This window comes from Xiphias gladius, chromosome 17, assembly GCF_016859285.1.
Source record: "Xiphias gladius isolate SHS-SW01 ecotype Sanya breed wild chromosome 17, ASM1685928v1, whole genome shotgun sequence".
NCBI classification, from domain to species: Eukaryota; Metazoa; Chordata; class Actinopteri; order Istiophoriformes; family Xiphiidae; genus Xiphias; species Xiphias gladius.
Genome location: NC_053416.1, coordinates 1,064,204 through 1,088,057, shown reverse-complemented (window position 1 = coordinate 1,088,057; position 23,854 = coordinate 1,064,204). Strand labels below are relative to the sequence as shown.

General features: G+C 43.7%; 1 protein-coding gene across 1 annotated transcript; it reads left to right on the top strand.

The window, feature by feature from the left end:
* The first annotated feature begins 366 nt into the window (after positions 1-366).
* Positions 367-22,884, top strand: slc13a5a (solute carrier family 13 member 5a). The gene is made up of 13 exons (XM_040150351.1): positions 367-687; positions 4,924-5,052; positions 5,846-5,982; positions 7,392-7,624; positions 9,658-9,828; positions 10,199-10,382; positions 11,373-11,495; positions 11,789-12,001; positions 18,541-18,644; positions 18,724-18,845; positions 19,106-19,267; positions 19,780-19,917; positions 20,014-22,884. Exons 1-13 carry the CDS (start codon positions 379-381, stop codon positions 20,140-20,142), a joined length of 2,154 nt encoding a protein of 717 aa, XP_040006285.1. The 5' UTR covers positions 367-378; the 3' UTR covers positions 20,143-22,884.
* Positions 22,885-23,854: the final 970 nt, after the last annotated feature.

The window sequence follows — 23,854 nt, the reverse complement described above, 5'->3', positions numbered from 1 at the left end:
TAACGAGAAGCCATCGTTCAGACCGGGGGCCCTCGCTGCACAGAGAGGGAAAGAGGGTGAAACAACACAGACTTTGTTCCACTGGACAGATGCAAAGTAGAGAGGTTTAAGTTTAAAGCCGCAGTTAGAAACGTGCCGGTGAATCATCCAACAGAAGCCGCGTCGGTACGAACTGCGAACATTGAGATGAAGGGTGGATAATGAGCTGATTGGCCGAAGTTGTGCAGGAAGATAAAAGGTGAGTTCGGCCTGACGTAAACAGATCTGATTTCTTTTTCTGTGTTTACTCTAGTCAGAGTTTGGATAAAGTCTGCAGGGACACAGTGTGTGTGTGTGTGTGTGTGTGTGAGAGAGAGTGTAGTAACTCACCTGAGGTTAATGTGTAGTGTCGACTGTGAAACGCATCACAAATGTTTTAGAGAGAGAGAGAGAGAGAGAGGGAGAGAGAGGGCAGCAGAAAGAGTGAGACGAGTCTCATTGGCACAGTTGTTCTCTGGAAGAGTCGTACAGACTTACTCATCATCATCATCTTCTTCTTCTTCTTCTTCTTCTTCTTCTTCATCACCTTCACCCATGTCGGTTCTTCCTCTGCGGGTGAAACTGTTGCAGCAGGTCTGGAAGTTGAAGGGCGTCGTGGTCCTGGTCTGCAGCCCGTTCATCCTGCTGCCGCTCGCTGTCAGCACCACGGTGAGACCCCTTCACTGACCAGTTTAAATAGCCAGTTTACTGAGCACTGACCAGTTTAAATAAGTGGTTTACTGAGCACTGACCAGTTTAAATGACGGGTTTACTGAGTACTGACCAGTTTAAATGACCAGTTTACTGAGTACTGACCAGTTTAAATGACTGGTTTACTGAGTACTGACCAGTTTAAATAAGTGGTTTACTGAGCATTGACCAGTTTAAATGACTGGTTTACTGAGTACTGACCAGTTTAAATAACCAGTTTGCTATGCACTGACCAGTTTAAATAAGTGGTTTACTGAGCATTGACCAGTTTAAATGACTGGTTTACTGAGTACTGACCAGTTTAAATAGCCAGTTTACTGAGCACCGACCAGTTTAAATGACTGATTTACTGAGTAATGACCAGTTTAAATGACTGGTTTACTGAGCACCGACCAGTTAAATTTGCCAGATTGCAAATTACCGATATCACGAATTAACCAGTTACATAAACCACTTTCCTGCCAACTGTCCAGTTAAAGTCTGTTAATGTCCAACCGGTTGATGCAGCTGAACCAGTTTATTGATAAGTGATCAGTGGACTAAGGAGCCTTAACGCGGGAACGGGTTTGCGGCTAACTGACCCGCACCACTAACCAGCTGAGGACTGGGGGAGCAGGGGGTTTGTGAGTCCAGGTGCCGGGCTTCCTCCCTGGGGGGGACCCGGCCTGTGCTCGCTGCTTCTGTCACCGATTGACAAACTGAAGCCGAACCGACTGAAGATTCACCTTCACACCGACGTTACTGACGAGTTCGGCTCCAATGAGCAGCTCAGACCAGTTCCCGCTCCGTTGGCGTCGTTCTTCACTTCTCTGCTTCCACGATGATGATCAATAATCACGTTACATCAGACCTGACAGTAAACGCTCCGCTGTGTTTAGCTCCCCAGCGTTTGTGGGTTGGCTGAAAGATCTCTGCGGAAAGGTTCTGACACCAGTCTGGAGCGGATTCCTGTCACTTTGGGGGGATTCTTTGACATTTGTGACCACGTTTACTGTTTCCTCGTGAACCGGTTCCTGTTAAAGCACCAAATTCAGAGGACGGCTCAGTCCTGATGGAGGTTTTTCCTCCAGTTTTTCACCTGGATTAAATGAACAATACATCTCCCTTTGCTTTTGGACTTAAAATTCATCAGATCTCTCTAAATCTGTTGAAAGTGCATTTTAAATATTTTCATTAAAAATGATCATGTGGAGACTTCTCCATTATTCTGAACTGTGAATCCTGTGTTTCTGTCAGGTTCAACCAGCTGTTTAATGAGGAATCTACCTCCCTCTCTTCTTAAGAAGTGTCACAGTAAAACCAGTAAAAGCTCCTGCAGGACTTAAACTGGGACACGGTCTGGTCCAGACTCTGTTCCTAAAAGGCTCCGGTAACTTTTCACAGAAACCCGCACTTCATGGACTCATCCTCAAGGCGTGCATGCGTGTGTGTGTGTGTGTGTGTGTGTGTGTGTGTGTGTGTGTGTGTGTGTGTGAGAGACGCTGTGCAGGTTTCTTTGTCTTTCCATGACTGAAGTTTGTTTGGACAGAGTCGGTCCAGTCGTCGCCTCAGCAGCAGAGGCAGAATAAGAGAGTCTCCGTAACAGGTCGTTTCCCCTCGTTGTCATGCAGAACCTCCCCGTGTTCTCACTTTCATCACATGCAGCTTCACGTGTTCTCCTAAAACGCCGCTTTAAATACAACAAAACCGTCCGAGAGGGGGTCAGGGTGGCTGGTGAAGCGCTCTCCCAGTATTTCACCGAGACCACAACGAGCGCTCCAAGTCCAAGCCTACAAATGTTCCGAGAGTGGAAATGGCAGGAAACCGAATGGATCCGTCACCGATTCCAAAAAGAGAGACTGTAGAGCAGCTGTTAGCAGGTTTACAGTCTTCTTAAGTCTTTATTAGCGTTCGGTGTTTGTTCTACTTATTTCACGTTATTCCTTCCTGTGTTTCACTGTGTTGTTGTTCATCCGGCAGCCTCCACTGACGGAGGAGTTGGAGCCGGTGACAGAGACGCTGATGAACACTGAGATCTGGTCACAGCTGCACCAGAGTCTGTCAGAAACCAGTTATCACGTCTTTATACACTGGTTATAAATGATGAAAACAATAATGTAAAGTGGTGATGATGTGCCTCCCTCATTTATAGATATTTTTATGTTTTCATCAGAGAAACTAAACTGGAAAAATAAAGTCAAATTCCGTTTCTTTGGGGAACCGGCTGGAATCCTTTGAATTAAGTCTGCTGAAATCCTTCCAGGTCATTTCTCCGGTTGTTAAATCCTCCACAACAGACCGCTACACACACACGGGCGTTTCAGACTCTGCCTCCCTCAGCTTGTGTGTGTGTGTTTTCAGTCTTTTTAGTCTCACGTTTCCGGTTTTGTCCCTCAGTCCCGTCGGTCTCGCGAACGTTGGGTCGCCGGCGTCACAGCTGGATTCTGGAGTCCAGCAGGTGAATGAACACGAAAACCTCGCACCTCCGGACGGGCTGCGAAGTCCCACATGTAGAGGCACGTGCACAGCCCCGACAGGTGTGCACGTGAGGATTAGCCCCCTCGGAGCCCACGGCGTGAGTCCGTATCAACACTTCTCCCATTCTCTACAAAAACAGCTTTTGTTTTTACAGCGTTACATCTTATTACATAACGAGAATACAGATGTGAGAGCGGGTTGTTGGAGCCTTCGCCTTCGGATTCGATGGGAAAGGTTGATGTGTTTGATCTGGAACGGAGCAAAGTGAAGCTCTGAACCTCACCTCAGATTAACGACTTAATCTAAGGTTTATTCAAGCAGCCCGTCAAACGAGGGGAAACGTTCGGTCTTAAATTCTGAGACTGGACTGAGCCTGAGTTTATATCAAGGGTTGTGTGTATATTGTGGCATTTTGGAGCTTATGGGGCAGACAATTATGTTCCTGCCTACAGATATGAGGCTGAGTGCCTCTAATGGTTTGAACATTTTGGGATTATTATTTTTGGACATGTTACGCCAAACAATAAAAGTAATGAGCAGATTAATCAGCAATAATCAATATGTACAGCCCTAATTCCTGGTTACTGGTGTGACTGAGTGGACAAAAGTTTTGAATATTTGGTGTGACACAGCCGCCATCAACTAACAACACGAAACACTTGATTTTCAGCAAAAATTGGAGCGATAGCAGAACTTCTCGGTGTGAAGATTATGTTATGTGTCATGAGTCCCTGATAAATAAGAATAAAGTTTAGTGAAGGGCGACGCTGCAGAGGGTTAGAGCCATCCTTCAATTCACCTCATTTAATGTGTCTCCATCCTCAGGTTTCCATGCAGATTTCCAATCTGCACATAAAAATTGGAAAAACTAGAAAATAAAAAGGTTTTTATGCTTGGCTGAAGTATAAAAGTTGGTGTGTGGATGAAAGTCAGAGTGAAACAGACTGAGTGATAAACGCTGACGTACGCGAAGCGTGAAGAGAGGAAACCATCAGTTGTGTGAGGAGCCGTGAGGAGACTGGAACCTTCCTCACATCAACACATGGAACCAGCGGAAACGTCAGGTTTCCATCGTGTTCTCCACACGGTTTTCCGTCGTCCGAGCTTTGACTGCAGCTCTTTCAACGACCTCGTCTAATTGCAACAAGTCCTCCGACCTAAACGACCTTACAGATGGCTTGTCCCCACGCTCGGACAGGACCCATGGGAGCGTAGCGGTGGCAGGCATGTTTTTGTTGACCCATCCATCCGCCCCGACCTCCTCCCTACTGGGACAGTCCGTAATGATGCCTTTGCTCCTGTAACTATTACAACAGCCACCAGGGGGCCCTGTCACTTAAACGTAAACATGTTGTTTTCGGACATTGATGACGTCTCACGCGACGCTCAACAGCAACATACGACTACTGGTCACAATAACCTGCTGCAACAACGACCGATGGGGTCGTTTTTTTGTGGGAGGACAGTCTCTCTCGCCGCGTCCTCTTCTTCTGTGGTGGTTTAAAGGCAGCGACCGGAGAATCGGCTCCCCCAGCTGTTTGCCGGCTGTCATTCACACGGCAGCAGTGGAGGGAAACAAGCTTTAATTCACATTTTCTTCTGCAGCTTTCCTAGAAATATATAAAGAAAAAATAGAACTAAATACAGACGGAAACTTGACTTATGTTCTTGGTTGTAGGAATTTGTTAATGTTAAATGTTTTTCTTTGTGTGTGTGTGTGTTTGCGCGCGCTCGCAGGAAGCAGCCTGCGCTTATGTCATAGCGCTCATGGCGGTGTACTGGTGCACTGAGGTGTTGCCGCTGGCGGTGACGGCGCTGCTGCCGACCATCCTGTTCCCCGTCCTCGGCATCATGGAGTCCAAGGACGTACGACCGGACACACACACACACACACACACACGCACGCACACTGTACAACTACAACTACAGTCTCTGCACTGTAAAAACAGCAGCTACATTCTCTGGCAAAAGAATAACTTGTTAGGATTTAGAAATATAAATGATCAGTTGACTAATTTTTCATATTAATTCAAAGTGATTAGTCACCAGTTAGATCGACTTAAAATGTCAAGTTCTCACATTCAGAACTTAAAATCACGAGACCAATCGACCGAATGCAACTTATGGTCCCTTTTTTAAATTAGATGCTGTGGAAGCACCGTTATCTCCTTAGTATTCCTTCCAGCATGAACTGTATTTAGGTTAAAATTGTTCTTTTCCTCTAACGTCTGTCGGTTTCACAGTAGAGGCCTGAACAACGAATTACCGCACACATCGGTGTCCACTTTATTAGGTACACCTGTGCAATGTGCAAAAAGGACCTCCAAGTACAGCACCACCGTTTCCGACGACGTCAACAAAAAGAAGAAGAACATTATGAACTCTGTAAGGGCAGATGTTATGGTAGTGCTGTCGTACTGAACTGCATTACATCATAGAGGTGTACCTAATAAACTGGCCACTGAGTGTGTAGTCGGTTGAGGTTGACAAAAATATCTAAACACCTCATGAAAAAGGACTTAATTCTGAACTAACTTAATCCCATTACATTCCAAATACAACCAATCTGGACCTTTGTTGACTGATTTCCAGTCAGCACTTGGATTTGTCCCTTTTCAATGTAACTCTGTGAATCGTTTGGGTCTTTGTCGTCATGCAGGTGTGTATGCAGTACCTGAAGGACACCAATATGCTGTTTGTGGGGGGGCTGATGGTGGCCGTGGCCGTGGAGCACTGGAACCTCCACAAACGCATCGCACTCAGAGTGCTGCTGCTGGTCGGGGTCCGACCCGCCCTGTGAGTACCCTGGTCTGCGTTAACCTGCCCTTTGCAGACTTAAGGAGCTTATGATGCCAGTTCTCACCAAATATTTCAGAATAATGCCACAAAATTAGCTTAATACAACACACAGGTAAGGTAAGGGGGACGTTATATATACAACACCGAGCACAAAAAGTGACCGAACGTTACATGAGACAAAAGAAGTAAAAAGGAAACGGTGATTCGGAGAAGCTGGTAATTACAGTAACTGAAGTTTCAGTCATTTAAATTTATAACCAGCGTTTCACCAGTACATGTACCTGCTCAAGACAACAGTCGGACACAGCCTTATAAATACAGCGTACACATCCCACACCTGGTGGTAATCCACAGTCAGTGACGAGGATACTCTCGAGTTCATCGCAGTCACTGAGCACAGGAAAAGGTTGAGAGAATACATCAGCATTTCTATTTACATATATATATATTTGACATCAAGAGACCCACCACAAAGACGCTACCTTTTCAAGGTGTGTCCGCCTACAAAGAAGCAGACATATGGGCCTGTGTTCATTTACTGTGGCCATTACTAAATCAGTTCTGTTCAACCATTGCTGTGAAAACCAGTCCAAACCTCATGATGGAAAAATTGATAAATCACTACATCTATGAAGTTAAAAATTAGCATTTATGATCAATTTCAGTTTAGAGACCATGAGGTGTTAAGGTTTTTAACCAGTAAATCCAGTATGATTCTCCTCTAAATAGCAGATTGTGTAAATTTTCTTGGGAGAAAGACCTTTTCAGTGCCTGTGTAGCAGAAAGATGAGGTAGGATTGATCTTTGAACAATGGAGCCACGTTTCTGTTCTTACATCCTTAAAATCAGTGGTCACATTGTTAGCTAAATGGAAGCAGCTGTCATTTATCATCTTCAGCTCCACATTGGGCCGGCTGGGCTTCCATCCTATAATGCCTATCAATCATTTGAATGCTGAAATGCAAACATTTAAACAAACATTTCTTCTTGCATGTGTTGTTAGCATGTTAGCATTGTGAGAATTTGGGAAAAGTTTTTGCAAAGGTGAGCAGCTACAGCAGAAAAAGCATGAAAACCTTTAGCTTTCAGTTTACTATAAGGTAAAGCTGAATATCAACATAACATGTCATGTACATATGTTATCTCGGTAAAATAAAATAAGGATCATGATTAAATAAACGTGGCTTCAGCAAATAAACAAAAAAAATATTTTTTGAAAAATGAATCCAATGCATCATCCACAAGCGACCTGAAGCAACTCAAAGCTCACTGGTCATAAAGGTTCAGTACGTACTTTTGGTGCTTTAAACTCCTCTAGTCCCAGCGCTGCTTCTTTGGTCTCACTTATGGGTGAAGATCATTGTAGCATCGTGTCTTTCACCACCTCCTTTTCCTCTGTCTCCCAGGTTGATGCTAGGGTTCATGGGAGTGACAGCCTTCCTGTCCATGTGGATCAGCAACACGGCCACCACCGCCATGATGGTCCCCATTGTCCAGGCTGTCCTGGACCAGCTCCACAGCAATGTAGACCCTGAACCCTCCTCCAAGAGCCAGAGCAGGACTGTCGTTCTAAACCAGGAACATCAGGAGAAAACCGTCAGCATCCTGCAAACCAATGCTCCGAACATCCTGGAGAACGGTACAATTGATAAGAAGTGGTGTAGCGCTGTTTGCTGAACCCACATAGGTCAGACGTCCTGCTTTAGAAAAACCAGCCCATTACCGGATGAATCTGTGGAGACTGATTTATTCGGTACCAAAGCAGAAAGTGTGACCTTAATGTCGAGAGGAGTGAGGCCCTGGAAGCGCTTGTGGTGGAGGGGCATGTACTATATGAGATTGTCATGCAGGAGGCCAGAGTTCATGTTCTGCCACAGATCTGCAACTAGAATGGCGTTCAGTGGAGCGCATACCCCCGCCAAGGCCAAACAGAAGGCCCTATCTGGCAATGTTAAGGAAAGGGATTTAAAAAATTCCTGGATCCGCCCCTTTAATCTGATCCGCACCCAAATGTAATGGGTTCCTCCCTTGCCCACGCTCCATCCCTCCACCAAGTTTGGTGCAAACGGGGTCAGTAGTTTTTGCGTAATCCTGCTGACAGATAAACAAACAAACAGAACCTCCCTGGCAGAGATGATTAATGTCCACCTTTTTATAAACCTGAACTACAATCCTTTTCCTAATCTTTTCCTCTTAATCAAACCATATTTTTCCATGCACAGATATTCTACAAAGCGAGGATTTTTAAAACATTCATGTCCTGGGATTAAAATACCATGAATACCATGACACCATGAATATCTGTACCAAACCACATGGCAATAATTCGAACACTAGTCAAAGCAGTTTGTTAAAAGACATAAATGTCAACCTTATGGTGGCGCAAGAGGAAAAGTCAGGGGATCATCAGTATCAGCAGGATCCATCCTCTGGGGATCCTGAATAATTGCACAAAATTTAATCACAGTCGATCCAATTGTTGTTGATTTCAGTCTGGACCAATATAGTGGACCGACCTACCGACCGACTGACCAACCGACTGACACTGCCGTCCGTAGAACCATGTTACTAGCATGTCTAAACATGGAGCTTCAGAGAAGTTCAAACTGCTCCTGCTTTCACACTTCAACACACCAGGTGGATCACTACGTAAACTGGGCCTGATGGACTAATTGTTTCAGAAAGTTACAAAAGTTGCACCTACCACAATTCCACCGTTGAAAAAGTGTGGGGGGACAGGCTTTCAGACACAATTAGACAATATGACAAGCATTACATTTGACGCACGCTGAGGCCCTAAGCGTTTTTAATAATCTATGTATATTTTGGTTGCATTAAATGTTGGTTGTTGTAGTCTTCCCTTCTCTCCGTTCTGGCCCTGTGCAAGTCTAGTCCTCAGCACGGGTCCACTCAACAAGTCGTGCAAATAAAACTACAAAATACGTCGCTTGTCACTGCCAACGACACAGAGAAGCATTTTCTGATTGGCAGAGCGATATCTGTGTGTTCCTTTCAAACTGTAACCAGAAATAAAACCACTTTCTGATCCTATGGCGAGATGATTAAGGTTTGGTCAGGTTTGGGCACTAAAAAAAACTTGGTTAGGGTTAGGCAAAGATTTTAACAGAACAATCGTAATCAGAGTCAAAAGATACCAACGCAAATCAGGAAACGAACAGCGGTCTCTCGTGTCATTGGCCATGTTTCGTTGAACCATATAACAACGTAACACTGTTTTCTCCAGCTCCTGACGGAAAAGCGACATTATTCATACGGCCACTAGAGGGCTTTGTCGCTTGAACGTAAACCGATGTTTTGGTGATTTTCTCAAAGGACCGATGCTATTGTCTCATCCGCTGTAATAAATATGGGGTGCAAATCCACAGTCCTCTTTCAGAAAAAAATTCCATTGCCTGAAAAAGGAAAATGTGGTTCTTCCAGAGACTGACAGTGTTGATGCTCAATGGTAGTTGGATCTAGTGGGGTTTACTGAGAGCCAGAAGAACTCAACCAGATGATAGCTTCTCGGAAAGTCAGCGGTCAATTTCAGATTCCTGACTCTCTGCAAACGTGACATGAAAGACCCGCGGATTCTTCAAATTTAATACCTAAAAAGTTTTGCTGCAGTCTGACACTGAACTCAATGAGTATTTTATGTGTGGTTCCTCCCAGGTCTGAGCGGGGCAATCCAGACACAAGGCAACTCGGAGAAAACCAGCAACCTCGAAGACAGCGTGTCCCCTGAGGATAAAGTGTTGTCAGAGGGCCAGATGGACGGACAGGAGACTGTCAAACCAACACCGCAGGACAAACCTCCATCAGACAGCACCGGCAAAGGGCCCGGTGAGTCCACAGAGGAGATTCACTGAGGGACTGAAAACAACGGCTGCGTGGAGGGAGGAAAATTCATCTAAAAACTGTTGGAGGAGTCATAATATTTCAAGAATAAAGCATTAATAAATTGAAAAAATCTTAATTTTCAAGGGACTTGCCATTTTCAAGAAAAAGAAAAGTTGTAATAATTCGGGAATAATATAATAATACAACATTTGTAATATTTTGATAGAGGTAATATTTCAAGAAAAAAAGTTGAAACATTTTGAAAAAGTCATAGTATTTCAAGAAAACAGAGACAAAAGTTGGAAGTTTAGTTCATTATTTGTAGGTGATGAACTACAACATGTATAACAGTCCTTTACTGTGTGTGTTGCAGTGCTTGTGTCCGTGGAGGACGCCTGCTGTCCAATGGAGCTGGAGGAGCTGAGCGACGTGGAGGAGGAGAGGAGGAGGTTGAGCAAAGGCCTCCTGCTGTGTGTGTGCTACGCTGCCAGCATCGGAGGCATCGCTACTCTGACAGGAACCGGACCGAACCTGGTTCTGATCGGACAGATGAGCCAGTACGTGCTGATACACAGATGCAGATATTCTGCCCAGGTTGACCCAGTAGCAGCACCCAAGTCACGTAGATAGAAACACACACGGGCGTCGTTCTGACACTCGCTGCTATCGTCATTATTGAATTTATTACTGTCAAAGTGTAGCTATCCCGGAAAACCAGCGTGTCTGTGACCCGTGGATTCTGGTTTAGATGATGATGGCTGCAGAGAACAATTAATTGTCTGAAATGGTGAAAAATACCCATCGCAATTTCAAGCTGATGTCTTCAAACGTCTTGTTTTGTCCGACCAACAGTCCAGAACCCAACGAGGTTCAGTTGCTGTGATAGAAAATAGAGAAAAGCAGGAACTAGAGACGGTCACACCAGCTGCGACGCCCGTCAACATGTTGACGAACTCACCTTCATTTTGATCTCAACTACAGACCTTTAAAGCTTCGTGACTGTATCTTGTATCGCGTTGACAAAATCTGTCCGCAGACAGACAGACACCTGCCCAAGTCCTCAAAACCACCTCTGTGGTAGGTTCCGTTACAGTAGGTGTCTCCAGGACCAGATTTTACCATGATGACACACACACACACACACTCACACACACACACACACACAGATACCGTCGCGGCTGGTAACCATTAACATCAGAGAAACTGGAACCAGCGAATGTTTGGCACGTTTGCTTGAAAAATGACAATTGATGAATCAATTTTCAAAATAGTTGAAAATTAACTTCATAGGTTAATGGACTTTAATCTATTGTCACCATCAGCAACTTCAGACAGTAAATGATACAGTCATACACTTCAAAAGTTTGGTGTAGTTCTGTAGTTTGGTTTTTGACACAAAGCTCATGTCCAGACTCAAACCGACAGTGTGTTCCTACCGTCTCTCAGTACTCTGACTTTCCTTCTCCGTCTGTGGCTCAGTGTCTGTGTTTTTGAGGCAGGTTGTTTTACTGTGAAGTTAAAGCTTCCTGTCTGGTTCTTTCTCATAGACTCTTCCCTCAGAACGGCGACGTGATCAACTTTGCGTCCTGGTTTGCGTTCGCCTTCCCCACCATGGTGCTGATGCTGACGTTCGCCTGGTTCTGGCTGCAGTTCCTCTACATCGGCTGCAAGTGAGTCGCTTCAACAAAACCCCCAGAATAAAACCAGCAGATTTCACTTTGACCGACCTGTACGTTCCTGTCAACGTAACGTGACACGTCCTCAGACGTTACTTTGTGAAATGTTAGTGTTAGTTACATGCAGATGATTTGCTGTCTCGATCTCGCAGCAGAGGTTGTTTTTGTTGGTGGATTCCACATCAAGACAACATTACCCATAAACATGATGAAGGACAAAACTTTCCCCCTGTTCTTTAAAGGTACTAAAGCTTAAGTTTTGACTTTTATCTGCTGTCTTGTTGCAGCCTGCGGAGGACGTGGGGTTGCGGGACGGTCCAATCAGAGAAGGAAAAAGCGGCGTATACGGTGATCAGGGACGAGCATCGTCGTCTGGGACCGATGAGTTACGGAGAGGTCAGCGTCCTGGCACTCTTCATCCTCATGGTGGCGCTGTGGTTCACACGAGACCCCCGCTTCATGGACGGCTGGGCCACGCACGTCTTCAACGCCAAGGCCGAGTAAGTACCAAGAGAATATGGTCCAGTACGGGGAGACTGAATCCAGTACAGAAGGACCGAGTCCAGTACAGGAAGACTGACCTCGGTGGCAGTCCTTCAGGTGGACTCAAAGAGGGAGCCGGAAAAAACTAGAAACATCACAAAAGTTCAGATTCAAACTTGTCTTTTGCTCCAGGTGTTTTTCTAACATTTGCAGTTTTAGCACCAGAAACCTACGAACGTGTTTCCTCTGTATTTCTATCTGCACAGTCTGGACTGTACTTTAGTCTCTGCAGCACCAGATTCAGTCATCACAGAGGAGGATCGTTTAACTGCTGTCTGTTTAACATTTCCCTGTCTGTGTGTGTGTGTGTGTGTGTGAGTTCAGCACTGGTCCTGCATTAATATAAAGTGGAAAAAGATTCAGCTCGGAGGAATGAATGAACCCAAACTGCTGTTTAACGCAGACCTTGCCTCGGGACAAAATCCCTGAACAAACAGGAATCGGAGGCGAAGAACAAACAGAGGAAACGTGTCCTGGGTACAAACGGTAAACTTTGGTGTCACGTCAGCAGCTGCGGGTTTGACCTGTGGTACTGGACTGCACGCAGATCTGAGACCGCCTGTCCGTTTTGTTAGGCTGCAGGTCCCAGGGGTTGCCATTCCTCACGGACTCAGAGTCTGACTTTTTAAACGTGGTTTAAGTCTTTAGACAAGAGCCGTCTTCTCTGTTTTGATAATTATCTGACTGAAAAAAGGAAATCGCAGAGAACAAACTTTTCCAGTTAATGACTAGTGGTCCTGCAGGGACCTGCCTCCTGTGACTGGTCTCTGATTCTCTCTGACGTGATCAGATCATTGATCCTGAGTCACGGAGGCTTCAGCAGCGTTTTACGGGTGAGCTGCTTTTACTAAATGATTTTAGGCGGTAAACAGACGACAAACCCACCTGATAGACATAAAAAGCTAAAGGCTTAAAGGTGCTTATGTCGTGATCATTCCACCTGTAATCTGAATCTGGAAAGTTAAATGGAGGTTTAAGGTTTGAATTGAGGGGCTTCTGTTTTCCCGTGAATGTTAAGTAAAGCTGCAGAAAAGGCCTCAGACCGTGTTCAGATCATTTGGTTTGTTTATTTTCGGTCTGCTCAGTAAACCAGAGCCTGCGGCGTGATGCCAGTGTTTACATGCAACAAACAACACTGACCAACTTCTACCACAAATACAGCAAAACCAAATAAAACCGAGACGCCAAGCAGATTTCCTTCGAATCACACGAAAGCATTAACAGTCAAGTGTTGGTATAATCTGGCAACTCTTTACTTTAACCTCCACCCCCACCTCAATCACCCGGCACCCCTTTGTTTTTGCATTTATAATCAGTAACATGTAATCAACGGTTCCTGACAGACTCTGGTGCAGCTGTGACCAGATCTCAGTGTTTATCAGCGTCTCTGTCACCGGCTCCAACTCCTCCGTCAGTGGAGGCTGCTGGATGAACAGACGATGAACCACAACACAGTGAAACACAGGATGGAATAACAGAAAATAAGTAGAACAAACACCGAACGTTCATAAAGACTTAAATGTCCTTAGATCTGCTTACAGCTACATTAGAGTCTCTTATAAACCATCTACATATGTTTGTATAGTGTTTATAAAGGCAGAAAGCGGAGGGGTGCATGGGGACAGGTGCGTACAGGTGTTCTAATAACAACAGGAAGCTAATTATTGTAGTCTGGCTGATGACTTATCAGCACGGTCAACAGCAGTAGCAGCAGTGGTTGTGACACACAGCTCATGGAGGTGATTGAGGTACTTTAAAACATCTATCGCCTGATCGCTGCAGTTAGCGTCAGTAATCACGCTCTGAGTCATAACTCAGACATGAAACATATTTATAGAATCAGTGTGACCCACATGGCCCCAATGATACCATTGTCTCTGATGTCCATTGCATATAAACGTCCATAAAATCACTTGGAAATAATAGAAACACCTTCTAACTGCAGAACCTGCCTGAGAATCATGATGTTTTTAAGTTTCCTTCAGCATCACAGTGATCTGGTGACAGTTGTCTGAACATACACGGCTACACTGAGAACAGGAGCTGCTAATAACTAATTCAGCGTAGTTGTAATGAGGATAGTTTGACAAAATGTAAACAAATGTAGACTTAAAACAAAGCGTAGCCAACAGCTAGGCTGGATTTTGTCTGAGGGGAGGGCCACTGGGTCAGACCTTGACACCCCCTGATGATGAGACAGAGAAATGCATTGATCTAAGAGCTGTTGTGTCTGTTAAGATGGCTTACAACAACCTGTACAGCTGCAAACATCTCATCCGCACTGGAACCAGACTAGCGCAAAAGACGGACAGTTCCAGTCACACAGCGAACGCCTTGTCAGAACAGCATCCGTCCCGCCACAAGTAGGAAATCCGTGTTCACATGTCAACATGACGTCACCGGGGGTTTTATTCCAGGCCGTAAACATACCTGACTGGAAGACCTGTAGTTCTCGTGTCACCTGGCCCCGCCCCCTCACCTATCACCTGCTTTCTTATCCATACGCACTCATTCAGACTCTCCCAGCTGGGTCACGTGATCATCTGGAGCACGGTGTGGACATCATCCATTGATCTGTTTGTCCTGACACATGTTTTTGTCCTGTTTATTAAATGTGGGCTGAGATCGGGTCGGCCCCAAAACGGCAACCTGAAAAAGAAATTCTCAGAAGAGAGAAAAATAAAACAGCTCTGCTCTGATTCACACTGCAAACAGAAGCAGGAGTCAACAGACCTTTTTTTCAATCTTACTTTCTTCATAACTCCTCATAAATGTAACATTTTCGGGTCAGCTGAAGGAATTAAAACATTACAAACCTTCGGAGCTTCTTCTCTCATGCCCCGTGAATACGTCGTCATATTATAGAGACTTAACCCCGAAGACCGGAAGCTGTAACCGCAGCCAAAGGGGCTTCGACAAAGTACTGAATTACTGTCTGAATACTTTTGTCAATAAGAGATTTCACTCCTTGATTTTTAATACTATAACATACTATAATACTTTTAATTTTAATCGTTCTAGGTTATTGAGTGTAGATTGGTGCCAGTTTTATCCATTTACAATTGAATGTACAAAACAATAAAGTGCAGAAAATGAAGGGTATCATCTCAGGACGAAGCAGCAGTCGTGCTGTCCGTCCATGTCCCGTCAGCTAATCTGATTACAGAGAACGTCTGAACTCACAGCGGCCGTGTGGTGAAATGTAGTCGCTAGGAGCTGCCTTTACACCGGCTGAGTGACCTTGCGACAGGGGCGGGTTCTCCCTCAGCAGGGGTGACGCCTCAAGCCACGGCGGTGGGCAGTTAGTGACTTACCCGCCCGATCCAAAGCATCTTCACACACACTGCAGAAAATGAAGTCTGAGGCCTGGTGATTACGAGCCACGTTAGGACCTGATGAGACAATGAGCCGACGAGCAACCGTACCGCCGAATTACGTGATTCACGGAAGGTGCCGATAAATCAGAAAACCATTGGGATGCGTCTGGCACTAAATGCGGTTACTATTAGCGGTCCCGTTCAACACAAGTGAGCGCGGTCCTGCTTGACTGTGAGGCAGTTTGTGTAACGTAGCTTTACATTTGCTTCCACTCAGTAAACCTCCAACGTTAGGGGGCTGAATGCTACCAAGTAAACTAACATTAGGATACTGAATCGCATCATTCGCACACAAACTGCCACGTCGGCACAGAAACCAGTGCAAGGTAGAAGTTAGAAGAGTTAGAAGTTGCTCTATGCAGTAAAGTATATAGATGCCATCTCCCAGTCTTTCCATCGTGTCGTTGTCATTGACCAAAGCTCATTCTGGTCTTGCTCGGATGTTTGTCACTTTCTTCTTTGGCCTTTCTGCCCTCTGCCCATCCCCCTTCCCCAGTTGTGCTCAGCTTCCTTTTTGTGCTTCTTATGTTTTACGGTGGCTGGTAACCTATGAAGTGATTCACTACCCCCACCCACTGCTATAGAGCGTGTCACTGGTGTCTTTGCTTTTATGTGGGAACCTTTGTTTACACCTTGTTGCTTGGGGACGCATCAGTCAGCCACAATATTTTAATGCTGTAGCTGATTGAGGTGGAACTGCTTCTTACTAACTGATATACGTATACAGATATAGAAAAAACTAACTATATCTATCAAATAAATGTAGTGGATAATAAGTATAAAGTAACATAAAATGTAAACTAAAGTAAAAATATCTCAAATCACTACTAAAGTATAAAACCGGAGTATATGTACTTGGTTACTTTCCACCCCTTTGCTCTCCTTTTTGGTTTCATGAAGTCTTATTTTGTCTCATCCTAAAAGTTTGGATATATTGTCATGTATTTTTTGTCAGAGTTTTTAATAATAAAATCAGCAGAGTTACAGACCTGAAACACAGGTCACGGATCAGAAAAAGAAGCTTTGGAGAGGAGAGCAAAACGCAATCCTCAAAAACAGGGGGTTGAGGGTAGCGGGACACAGATACACGTAATCTCCTGACCTGGTTTTGAAGAGCTGGGTTGGGTTGGGTGGTCGGTCACCTTGGACCCGCAGTTTGTGCAAATGAACGATTTCAACATGTTTCGCGATTACACAGTTTGAGAGGTAGACCCTGACGTCCTGCACGTGCACAGCTGATCATACCCAAACTTAAACTGATATCACTCACTGAAAACAACTCCTGATCCAACTTTCACCTGTAACCAATCCTTCAGCTGGAGCTAGGCAGACCTCAGCTGTCTTTAAATTGGCTATAACGGACATGTTTATAATAACAGTGTATGAAATGACAAACTGAAAACAGTGTTTGATGTTCAGGCGTCTCTGGAGGTGATGAACCTACAGAGAATTACCAGCTGAACCTGAATCAGCTCCCCTCGGCTTTATGGAGCTTCACAGTGAGTTTCAGCTCATTGTTCACCTGTTCACGGCGTCGTTCTCGGCCGCGGCGGGCAGATGTTTTCAGAGGAACAGCTGTAAAGAGCCACTGTCCACTACCTGCTCAGCAGCAAACAGCAGATGGACACAGTCAGAGAGCAGCTGGTGGACGTAGCGGAGCATTTAGCAGCTAAAGAGCCAGATGTTTCCCTCGGGAGCTGGTGGAGACCAAAATCTGAGCTTAGTATTTCATAATATATTCTATTGTTTATTAAAATTATTATTATTTTTTAAAGTGACTTTCTGACTCAATATCAATACCCACCCATATGATTTTCCCTGTTAAATATCATTAACTTAACTTGATGTAACGTGAACGTAACTTGAACATTTTTGGTTTTGGAAGGTTCATCAGTCGAAACCTGATTTTTTCCATCATTTGACAAATCACTTCATAGTTTCGACTCTTCTGGACTTCACCTTTTCGATGACCAGGACAAACTGGGTTCAAACTGCCGGTTTCTGCTTATTCTGATGATCCTTTGAATGAATGATTGTAACTTTACGGCAGGATTTATGGGTTTCCATGTTTTATTTCATGGAAAAATGAATTCTCACTTATGTTTGCTTTTGCCGATCGTGATTTCTCAGGCATCTGATAAACTGCTGAACCTAAAACGCATCACATAACATCCTCTGTGATGGTAGGAACCAGTTTGTGAGTTGAAATCTAATGTGACTGAGTCTTTAACGCTGTTTACAGTGTGTTACTCACTACCATTTCCATGTTTTATTGTTTTATAACATTTCACAGAAATACATGCAAACATTTCATTTGTAATTAATTTACATAACTTGAAGATTTTTTATATCTAAGGGTCTATTGGTGTAGAGCAGAGTCAACAGAAAACGCCTTGAGTCTACTTTGGTAAAATGCTGTAAAACGTGAAAACTTAAAAAAGGGTCAATATTTTTGTTGAGCTTGAACCCCTCTGTACGTGATGATCCCCTGTACTTTCAGATTTTCCGCAGGTGGAAATTCCCTCATGAAATAAGCTGAGAAGTTTTTCTTTGAGTGAAAGAAAAAAAGCTCAAAAGCTTAAAAAACACACACACAACGTGCACAAGAGGTGGATGTGGAAATATTCCTGTACTTTTTGGTCGCTGAGTGCGAGCAAATACAAATACTCTGTGGTGAAATCACCATTCATGAATGGAGCAGCTGGTGTTGCACCATGTGACGGGAGAGTGAGAGTTTGGCTGCTGATCTGAGTTAATAATTACGGAATAATCTCAGAACAAACATAATGAGGAACAGGAAATAGAAGGATTAATCAACTTTTTTTAGGTTGGTGAATTATACTTAGTTACACTATCTATTGATCCTGGTGCAAGGTTATAGGTAGTTGGCTTTTTAGGACCATGGAAGGATCACTGAACAGGCCACAGGGCCCAGACCAAGGCCCCTGAACCAAAACCTCAGTATGAAATTTACATTTCTCACAATAAGACACAAAATGACCACAGAGATGCACAAAACGACTAAATGAGTGTATGTTGGTTTTTATTGGATGCTGATTTGATAAAAGCAAATAAATTTAGCGTTTGAAAGCTCTAAATGACTCTGTCTCTCTCTGCAGGTTCGTCACTGATGCGACCGTCTCTCTGTTTGTTGCTGTGCTGTTGTTTGTTCTTCCCTCTGAGCCGCCGCGGTACCTCTGCTGCTGGAGGAGCTCTGACACAGGTAACGCACACACCTGTACACACAGCGGACAATGTGGAGCTGCGCGTGTGAGTTTGAATATTTGTTTTTATCCAATCAGAGTCCCAGGTGTCACGAGGCCCCGCCCCTCCTCTGCTCACCTGGCAGGTGACTCAGAAGAAGATGCCCTGGAACATCGTCCTGCTGCTGGGGGGAGGCTTCGCCCTGGCCAAGGGCAGCGAGGTGGGTTGTCGTTTCAGGTCTTCGGAGAAGGAGGACAGTTTTGTAAAATGGGAACTTTTGCAAATTAAGAATATTTTTGGTTGGTGAGAAAACCTTTTGAAACGCAAAGACATTTCTGGAAATTGCACACCTGCTCATGCCACCTTACCACACCGCCATGAAACTAGAGGCACGAGGAAGCCCTAATATGCTCGGACTCAGGAAGCAGAGGAAAACAAACAAAGCCTGATGTTTTTGTGTGTTTGTGCGTGTGTTGTCAGGAGTCTGGTCTGTCCCGCTGGCTCGGCGCTCAGATGACACCGCTCCACTCCATCCCTCCCTGGGCCATCGCCGTCGTCCTCTGCCTCCTCGTCGCCACCTTCACCGAGTGCGCCAGCAACGTCGCCACGGCAACACTCTTCCTGCCCATCCTGGCCTCCATGGTACCAAAACACGCAACGGTTTCCATACGCGCATAATACCTATAGATATAGTATGTTAGCACTGTAACGGTCAGTTGTCATCAGCATACAGGAGGAATGAGGGAGGGCGGGGTCAGTTACACTGCACTTCCTGCAATGAAATGTTGAGTTTCATTGATCTTAACAACGATACAAAAAACAGCAAAGTAGAGGCAACTGGAACTAACTAGTAAATGAAAAAGAGTATTAGTGAAACTGACACAGTTGCTGGTTTCTGCTTCCAAAACATGAATAATTATAAGGTGGTGTCTGAAAAGCTTGCTCTGCTGCCCCCAAGTGGCCAAAAAATCTATTGCTGCAGCTCAAAACTTGATAAATGAATGTTAGAACAGTTGGAAATGACATCATAGAAATGGAAGTTGCAAAAAAAGTTTTGCATCACTGTAATCTAAATGATTTGGGGTCATAGACTGAAGTTTACCGACATTTTCTGAAGTAAAGCTGTTTCTCTGTGTGTGTGTGTCCTGACCCAGTCCCAGTCTATGAGCTTGAACCCTCTGTACGTGATGATCCCCTGCACCCTCAGCGCCTCCTTCGCCTTCATGCTGCCGGTGGCTACGCCTCCCAACGCCATCATCTTCTCCTACGGTTACCTCAAAGTGTCCGACATGGTGAGTCCCGGTTTTGTTAGGACAGGAAAATAAGTCTATTCAGACCCCCCACCCATGAAGTCATAATAACCTCCTCCTGCTCTGCGCCCCCTGCAGGCTAAAACAGGCGTGGTGATGAACATCATCGGGATCGGGTGCATCAGTCTGGCCATCAACAGTTGGGGTCGCATCATGTTTTCTCTGGACTCGTTCCCTTCATGGGCCAACACCACTGCACCCGTGTAGGAGCACCTCTGTTTTCTACAGCCTGCTGTTTTATCAAAGTTTTCAGGCTTCACCACTGGACCCCTGGATGGTGTTTGGGTGAAATTTCCCAGCAGGGAATTTGTTTTTTTTGTATTCTTACTACAGCTTGTGACAGCTGGTTCTGAGCCACCAGAAACATGGTCTGGACATCCTTCTCACCGATGATCGGGAGCGTGTTTCCCAAAAGTTTAAAATCCTAACAAAATTATTGAAACCCCTACTGCTTAGCTAGTTAGTGGTAATTTAAACCTCTAGCTGCAGTTAGAAGTTCGCCATAGATTCTTAGCTAAAAGCCAGCATTAACATGAATACCAAATACTAGCGTGAATTAAGCACAAACAAATCAAAGATGGTCCTTTACTAAGGCCAGGTAAAAACATTAAGGAGGGTGGAATTACTTGTTCTCTAACAGCTCAGACGGTAGATTAAGTATAATGTACATTTCCACTGCACAACAGAGCCGTGTGGTATTCCCCTTTCTGCTGAAAACATGTTTTCTGTTTAACACTAATGCTGTTTTCAATCACTATTTCCAGTCGTTTCTGCTTAGCAGTTTTTTTACCACCGTCAAGGTACTGTCAGTAAAAGTCAAGTTATTTCCAAACAACCCTTGTCGCACATGTTTACGTTTAAAGACGTTTACAGGAATTGGAGGGATTATGTCCTCTGAGCCACTGGAAAGCTTTTAATTTGAAACGTTTGTGAAACTCACCCAAAACCCTGAAAGACTTACAATGATATAAATATTTTTTTGCAATTTCCACGTCCATAATATGAATTAACATTTGTAACATTCATTTATCCAATTTAAGCTTGCATTAATCGATTACTCATATGTTTCTTTGTTTTTGGTTTTATGGCCACACTTGCTTATAATCACTTTATAAAGTTGTTGCTGCTAACGAAGATAAAAGCACCAAATGTTTGGCACTTGGTTATCAAAATCGATGGTTTCTCTTTTTAACACCAACTAATTGTTGGTGTTAAGTTCCCATCAGTGAACTCCACCCTTCCAGCAGAGGTTTCACATTAAAAGCCCGAAAAGGCAAATAATAATACCCACACACAGACAGTGTTGTGTGTACAAGTTGTGCTGGTGGCAACAAAATTGTTAAAAATAAATTATTACAAACTAAAACTGTTGGAATTAATATTATAGAAATGGCAATTGGAAAAAAAAAGATTGTTATCATTGTAATCTAAATCATTTTGGGTTTAAGACTCACAGACGTTTCAAATTAAAAGCCTTCCAGCGGCTCAAAAGGCATAATCCCTCCCTTTCATCGAAGGTTTTTCATTTCTAACATCTGCAGGAAGTGTTGAATCTCACTGACGGTAGCTTCACATTGTTAAAAAAAAGCAGCAAAGTAGAAGGGAATTTAAATAATAGGTGAATGAAAACACCATCGGTCTTAAAAAGAATGTGATGTGAGTCTGTCCTACCGATTAATTAGTTACATTATACAGAATATATCAACACAGCAGGTAAACATGGAGGAAGTAAGGCTTAGTTTACGGACAATTAAACCAAGAGCAGACCAGAAAACAGGGAGGCTAATGATCAAATATAACTATAAATCAGCCTAGTTCAAATAAAGTTCTGGTTCTCTTCAGCTGAGGAAAATAAAATCTAACATCTCAGAATTTACAGGTAGTTTCTCCGTAAAGCAACGAACCTTCACCTCACAAATCAAAACCTGAGAAAGGTTTAATAATTACAACAACTGACAAAACAGTTTTTTTCTTTAATCATTACACTTTTTCTTTGGCGGGGTTTTTATTTACAGTTGTTACTTGGGAAACTGACTCTAGATCAGTGGACAGACTACACCAGGACTTCACTGATCGAGGAACTTTTCTGTCCCGACGAGATGCCAACAAGTCTTATCCCTGTGAATTGGAATTATTTTTAAGTGATTAGAGAATATATGTGTTGTATGTTTTGTATTGTTTTCTATTTAAACATATGAGTTTTATTTGGTAACACAGTTTTTATGTAAGTGAATGAATGTGTACTGTACATACGTTAACTTCCAGAGTTTTGTATCACCTTGTTGCTAACAGTTTTATTAGGTGTTGATAAAATCTGATCTTTCAGAAAATGTGCGTCAACAATCCTTTGGTTGAATAAGAGAAGCAGTGAGTGCAAGTAATGACAGGCTTTTATTTTGGTAGATATCATGGGTACACTGTCTTACTTCGAACCAAACCAGGTTTTAATCTTAAACATAAGACTGAAGCTGCTTTTCGTCCACTTTTTTTGCGTTTTCCATTAAGGTAAGATGGTGGCAGCTGTAGTACAGAATCTGACACGCTGTTACTTGGTGGCTAACACGTTAGGAAACATTTGCTGAAGTCCTCTACTTAAGTACAAGTTTTAGGTTACTGCAGTTTGAGTATTTACAGTCTATGCTGCCATATACTTTTCTACATTTCAGAGGGAAATATTGTACCTTTTAATGCACTACATTTATCTCACATCTTTACTTACTGGTCATTTTGAAGATTAAGATTTTAAACTAAAAACAAACGAGACGCTCTTAAAATACAAGATATTGTTAAGATTTAAAACTGTGGCTGTCGGTCTTTTTGGCTTCCAAGTGAAAAAGAAAAAAATCAGTGTGTATTACTCACATCTCAGACGTCTATGAGTTGGTATCAGTTCCACCACAGAGACATTTCGCACCTAAACGTCTCACATGCTTCTGTTTCAATTACTGTTTTAGGTTCAAAGAGGTAAAATGATCCAATATTTTTGAGAAAAGTTAAAGAAAAAAAAAAAAGCCAAATCTTTGAATCAGATCTTTGTTTCGTCTTCTTTCACCTCATGTCTCAGTTATTATTTTGAGGTTTAATGTCAAGTGTCTCTTCCCTGTGAACTTGTTCTGGTGTGTTTCCTACAAGGGGGTTGTTGCATTTCTTCCTTTACCGTCCTTCTTCACCCCGTCTGTACCAGCACATTTAGAATATCTTCCCCCAGTTTGCTTTGTATATGTTTGGGGTTTGTTGTCAAATGTCTTCCTGTCTGAGAATGAACAGCAGATAACAACAGATTCTTCTATATCGGATCAAATACATTCAGGCAGAAAATACGATCAGTTTAGTGGGTACAAAAACCTGGACAGTGGCGAAACAAGTTGTGCCTTTTACTGTTCCAGAGTAGTGGCGCTATATTCAGTAGAAAATGATGGCTATTACATCAGCTCTGCAGTGGATAATCTTTATGAAATACACCGGTTCTTATATAGAATTGTCAGGTTGGGAATAGATGTGCAGTCGTTTCGGGTACCAGCTCATGCAGGGGTTGAAATGAGGGAAATATTAGATCTGAATGGTAGAATTGCTCTTGTCAGTGAGTACAACAGAAACAAAACCCTTCCAGCGGCAGAGGTTATGGGACGAAGCTCGTAAAGGCAGGTACTTGTGTCAGATCCAGCTGGAGGAAGGAGTGGGGTGGCCACCGGTGAGTAGCCTGGGACACACTCAGTTAAACTCAGCCTTACTCTTATGGGAAAGCATCCAAATGGAAAGTGAGCCTGCTTCAGCAGAGACTGTGGAACATGTTAATCTTTGTTTGTCCCAAATGTACAAATAAAAGGCAGTTATTAAGGAAGAAGCTGGAACTTAAGGGGATCAAACACCTGGACCTTAAAACAGCCGTTTTCGACAAACAGGACTGACTGGAAAACAG